Genomic DNA, 6,125 nt, shown 5'->3' on the forward strand with positions numbered 1-6,125 from the left:
CCCACCGTAACGCCGGGGACAGAGTGAAGAAGCTAATGCGCTCCAGCGTGGGGTACACCCCACGCCTCGGGACAGCAGGGAGCTCCATGTAGGGGAACGGAGGCCTCGGAGGGTGCGGAGGGCAAAGCGGGCCAGACAGGGAGGTCAGAGCATTCCACGCCGACCAGGGCCAGAGGCCGGGGCTGAGCCGGCCAACGCAGGGGCAAAGAGGAGGGCACAGCCGCTGACCTCACAATACCCAGCACCTGCTGGGCCAGCCTTGCAGAGCACCAGGTCCTCTTCCAGCCCGGGCCAGGCCCGGGCCCCTGGGCAGCCTCCGGGTGCAGTGCCCCCGCTGTGCCCTCGCCACTCCCCCGGGGCATGTCTCTACCCATCAATTATGAGGGTCTTCGGCACCAGATAGAGAAGCTGGTGCGGGAAAATGAGGAACTGAAGAAGCTGGTGCGGCTCATCCGGGAGAATCACGAGCTCAAATCTGCAATCAAGACTCAGGCAGGCAGCTTCAACAGCGGGCTCTGCGACGTGGCCACAGGGACGCCCCAGAATCCAGGTAACCACGTCGGGGGGCGAGGCTGCCCAGAAAGGGCCGTTCCCTGTGGGGGACACAGACCCACAGGTGGGAAGGGTAAACCCCGGCCTAATTCCACCCCCCTCGGTCCCTCCTCCCCATGCAACACCAAGACTGCAAACCTCCCACCTGTGGAACCCAAGCCTGCCACCCGCCAGACCCAGCCTGGCACAAGCCCTGGAGCCCCCCGCTGGGCTCCCTTACCGCAGCCTTTCCCAGCGCTGGCCACGTGCGCGTCCACTTCCTCCCTGGTAATTCTCCACTTAGAGATGGCCACTCACGCGTGGAATCTGAAACAAGAGCTAGAACTTGAGGCTTGGGATTTGTGAGTGTGTGACCGGTGGCTGAAGCTGGGGCTGCTGGGGGAGGGCGACACAGAGGCAGACAGCAGCTGGGGGTTCAGGGGAAAGCTGAAGGATGGTCCACAGGCTCAGCCTGAGAAGAGGGGCTTCGGGGTGGCGTCTGAGGCCTCACTGTGAGGGAGAGGTGGAGGAATGGAAGCCAGGTCAGCCCTGTGGGAGAGCTGGAGGAATGGAAGCCAGGTCAGCCCCGTGACGTCTCGGGAGTCTTGAGCGGCCCTTGGAGCCGGTGAGTCGGTGGCCACCGAGGGTGTGAGCAGAGTGACAAAACACTGGCGCCTATTACTTCCGCGCCGCAATGTCCCTCCTGTGCTAGAGACAGATGCGTTCCCTCCTCCAAGGGTGGGCACTTCCGCCGAGCCCGCGTGCCTGACCTCTGTCCATGCCTGTGCCCCAGGGTCCCCACCTGGCTCATCAGGCCTAAAACTTCCTCCTTGCCGAGAGCAAGACTGCTCTTTTGTGCTCTCTGATGAGTTATGCCTCTCAGGCTTGGTAACACCCCAACACGGACATTCTAGAAAGGTGTTGGGGGCTTCCTGAGGGCTGCCTGAGCCTGCCAGGTGAACGCTGACGGCTCTTCCTGAGCCCAAGCAGGCCCTACCCTCAGCCAACCGTTCCTGCACCACGGCAACTCTGAGGGCTCTGCAGGCCCCGGGGCCCGAAGCCTGGCCTTCTGCACCCCAGACACCAGTCCGAGAACTGCAGTCCCAGAGGCCCCTGCTCTCTCCTCTGCCGGCCCCTCCCTCAGCTGGCTACACCCAGCCTGGCAGGGCCAACTTCCCCAGGCCTGGTCGCTAGTGCACGAGCCTCTCCTGGCTTTCAGACAGGAGGGTGCTCCCTTCCTCCTACACCGAAATGGAGCTCTGACCCCGACGCGGACGGCATGCAGACCTGTCCAGTGTTCCCTATTTCCATAAGCCAAACTCAAAAGACAAATGCCTCACATTTTACTCATTAGCTGATTCTAAACCTAAAATACCAACAACAATATGCCATGATTGTAACACGATTGAAACAGAGAGGCTGTTCACTGGCGTGACCCACAGTGGAGAGAGGGAGAGTGGAAGGGCGAATATCACAGACGTGCAGTTCATGCACACGTAAAAACAGCAGAACGGAATGCGCTGAGATCGTTTTAAAGGATGGAGGAGAGGATTAAAAAAGTAGATTTGTCATACCACATCAAAACCCCTTGTACAATCAATTTATGCTAGTAAGAAAAGAAGCTGGGTGCTGGCGGCTCACACCTGTAATCCTAACTACTCCGGAGGCTGACATGTGAAGGTTATCACTCAAAGCAGTGCAGGCGGGAAAGTCTGTGAGACTCTTATCTCCAGATAATTACCAAAAGCCAGAAGTGGAGCTGGCACTCAAGTAGCCTTGACTAAAACAGCTTAGGGATAGCGCCCGGCCCTGAGGTCAAGCCCCAGAATCGGCCCCCACACACAGACACACACAGTGTGAAAAAATAAAATAATATTCCCCAGGAGCTGTGATGTTTAAGAAATCACACAGTTTAAGAATTTAGACTCTGGGCTGGGGTATAGCTCACATTTGCTGTGCAAATGTGAGGCCCTGGATTCAGTCTCCACTATGGAGAAAGAAGAAGGGAGGAGAAAAGCTAGCCTCTGACTTACTACTCGTGTGATGACCAGACAAGCCTTAGATTTACTTTATTTCTCACTAGATAGCCCCGACTGGCCTCCAGGGCATGCGGCTCCCACTTCAGCCTCCGGGTGCTGGGGCTACACATTCATGACACCACTGGCTTTTAGATTTCTTTTCTCTTTTATCTTTTTTTGGTGCCAGTCCTGGGGCTTGAACTCAGGGCCTGGGTGCTGTCCTAAACATCTATGCTCAAGGCTAGCATTCTACCACTTGAGCCACAGCTCCGCTTCTGACTTTTTGGTAGTTTATTGGAGCTAATAGACTCTCCTGTCTGGGCTGGCTTTGAACTATGATCCTCAGATCTGGGCCTCCTGAGAAATTAGAAGGGGGAAGCCGAGAGCATTCCAGAAGGAATGCAATTGGGGGGTGGCAAGAATGAAATCTACATGAGTGGATTTCAGCTCAGACTTTGTGTGTGAGCATGCATGTGCGTGGTATGCCATGATGGGTGAGTGTGGAGCGTACCGTACGGGTACATGACTGAGACGTGTGTTGGGTATGCACATGTGTGTGGAAACTCGTGTGTGAATAGGTGAGAATGCAGTGTTTGTGTGTGAGCTAAGGTGTGTGACACATGCATGCATGTGTGTGTTAGGTATCCACGTGTGTGACTGTGTTGTTTATGGGTGTGTGTTAGGAGTGGTGATACAACAAAGAGCCTAGACTTTTCCCTAAGGAGAAACATGATTTCTAACAGGGAGTAATTATGTTTGTGCTCAGCAGGATCATTCCAGCTGCTGTGTGGAAGCAGGTCTGAGGGGCTGGGCAGACATCGTTAGGCTGTGGTCACTCCAATGGGAGTGGACAGCAGGATGGCAGGTGGGGGCGATGCATTCATTGAGTAAAAACCAGAAACCCTGACTTCTTGACTGTAAGTTGCCACCCTGCCTGAGGTGGCCGGGTGGCCAGTGCCGCCACTTCCTGAGGACACACAGCTCACCTCAGCCTGCTAAGGTGGGCCCTTAGAGTTGCTCCACAGGATATCCTGGGGCCGTTTCCCCACCCTGTTGCTTCCCCAGCTTGCTTCTGAGCACAACCTTCCTCTTAGAGCCAGTCTCTGTCTTTTTTTTTTTTTTTTTTTTGGTCGGTCGTAGGGCATGAACTCTGGGCCTGGGCGCTGTCCCTCAGCTCTTCAGCTCAAGGCTAGCCCTCTACCACTTGAGCCACAGCACCACTTCTGGCTTTTTTCTTTTTGTTTATGTGGTGCTGAGAAGTCGAACCCAGGGCCTCAGGCATGCAAGGCAAGCGCTCTACCACTGAGCCACCTTCCCAGCCCCATCACTGCTGAGTTTTCTTTGGCTGCTTTCTTTGGATTGCAGACTTGAGCAGTTGTGACAGAGACCACATGGCTGGCAGAGCTGGAAGTATTTACCACCTTAACTTCTGCAGAAAATGATCGCCATCCTTGATCTATGTAAACATGTTAAGCACATTTTCCAAGAAATAAGGTTTAGTCTCTGATAGTGACTGACCAGGTCTACCAGTAATTCTTATTCTCTCTTTTTTTTTCCTTTTTCTGGTCCTGAGGCTTGAACTCATGGCCTAGGTACTGTCCCTCAGCTGTTGTGGCTCTACTTGAGACACAACTCTGCTACCAACTTTTTTAAATTAATTGGCAATCAGGAGTCTCAGACTTTCCTGCCCGGGCTGGCTTTGAACCACAGCTCTTAGATCTCAGCCTCCTGTATAGCTAGGATTACAGGTGTGAGCCACTAGTACCCAGCATTATTTGTGCTCATCCCCTATTTGCGCTCAGCTATAACCACATACTTATTGCTTTTATAACAGTAACAACCAGTTGGAAATTTCCAGGGATTGGAGGTGTGGTTCATGCATGAGGTCCTGAGAGCTATCCCCAGCACCACAAATTGAAGGGGAAGGGAGTGTGTGTGTGTGTGCGTGTGTGTGTGTGCGTGCTTGCGCATGCACACGCGAGTGCATGTTCACGTCCACTTAGGAGATTCCCCAAGTACAGAAACTCTCCCTGCTCTCTGGCCCACTAGCAATTGTGCCTCCAAGGGGCTTCTCCCCAAGCAGTGGTTTATCTTCTCCAGAGCTGATGGAGAATGGAGAACGGCTGGGGCTCCCAGCCCCGGGCTGGGCCTGGCTGGGTTCATGGCTGGGTCCACTCTGCCTTCATGCACCTGCCTTCCCCGTCAGGTGGCCTGTGCGGTCCAGGACCACACGAGACTCTGCCTGCTGGCCCAGGCCTCCCGGGAGGACCCTGCCTCGTAGGGCCATCAGGACGATGGTCCGAGGCCTAGACCCTGCTTGCCAGCTTGGTCACCTGAGAGTCCAGCCACTAAGATCTCCTCTCCTCCAGCTCAGCGCAGGGATTCAGTTGAGGGTGGGTTCCAGAGCACAGGTAGGTACAGAGGAGGAAAGCCCAGAGAGGAAGGGCTGGGAACTGAGGCCCAGCGGCTGACTCACCTGCATCCTCTGATGTGGAAGCAGCAGATCTTCAGGTCTTCAGCTGCTCAAGTCCCCTGGGGCGTCACCTAAGAAGGAAGGCTCCCAAGGGGTTAGGTCAGAGGCAGATCAGGACCTTGGCCAGGCCATGCCAGAGCACCAGGGCCTCCCCGGGGTCCCAGCTGGCTCCCCGAGGGCCTCCCCTGGTCTCCCCCCCAGGGCTTCTCCCTGGTCTCCCCCCCAGAACCTCTCCTGGGTCTCCCCCGGTCCCCCCAGGACCTCCCCTGGGTACCCCCAGGACCTCCCCCGGTCCCCCCAGAACCTCCCCTGGGTCCCCCCAAGGACCTCCCCCGGGTCTCCCCCCAGGACCTCCCCCAGGACCTCCCCGGGTCTCCCCCAGGACCTCCCCGGGTCTCCCCCAGGACCTCCCCGGGTCTCCCCCAGGACCTCCCCCAGGTCTCCCCCAGGACCTCCCTGGGTCTCCCCCAGGACCTCCCTGGGTCTCCCCCAGGACCTCCCTGGGTCTCCCCCAGGACCTCCCCCAGGACCTCCCTGGGTCCCCCCCAGGACCTCCCCCAGGTCTCTCCCAGGACCTCCCCCAGGACCTCCCCCGGTCTCCCCCAGGACCTCCCCGGGTCTCCCCCAGGACCTCCCCGGGTCTCCCCCAGGACCTCCCTGGGTCTCCCCCAGGACCTCCCCCAGGACCTCCCCGGGTCCCCCCCAGGACCTCCCTGGGTCTCTCCCGGTCTCCCCCCAGGACCTCTCCCGGTCTCCCCCCAGGACCTCCCCCGGTCTCCCCCAGGACCTCCCCCGGTCTCCCCCAGGACCTCCCCGGGTCCCCCCAAGGACCTCCCCCAGGACCTCCCCCGGGTCTCCCCAGGACCTCTCCCGGGTCTCCCCCGGATCTCTCCAGGACCTCTCCCGGGTCTCCCCCGGATCTCTCCAGGACCTCTCCCGGGTCTCCCCCAGGACCCCCCCCCCGCCAGCCCCGTCTCAGCGCGCTCTCTACCCCCCAGGTGTCTTCCTGCCCGCCGTGGCCGCGACCGAGCCGGCCCTGGAGGAGCTGGGGGTGGTGGCGCTGGCCGACATGCTGAGCGGCCCGCAGCCGGGGCCCTCGGCCG

General features: G+C 58.4%; 1 protein-coding gene across 1 annotated transcript in view; it reads left to right on the plus strand.

The window, feature by feature from the left end:
• The first annotated feature begins 360 nt into the window (after positions 1–360).
• Positions 361–6,125, plus strand: part of Spatc1 (spermatogenesis and centriole associated 1) — a 26,933-nt gene continuing 21,168 nt past the window's right edge. The window contains exons 1-2 of the mRNA XM_013033839.1: positions 361–550; positions 6,021–6,121. Coding sequence (XP_012889293.1) covers positions 361–550; positions 6,021–6,121 — 291 coding nt within the window. The remainder of the gene's footprint in view (positions 551–6,020; positions 6,122–6,125) is intronic.

Source organism: Dipodomys ordii, unplaced genomic scaffold, assembly GCF_000151885.1.
Source record: "Dipodomys ordii isolate 6190 unplaced genomic scaffold, Dord_2.0 Scaffold179, whole genome shotgun sequence".
Lineage (NCBI taxonomy): Eukaryota > Metazoa > Chordata > Mammalia > Rodentia > Heteromyidae > Dipodomys > Dipodomys ordii.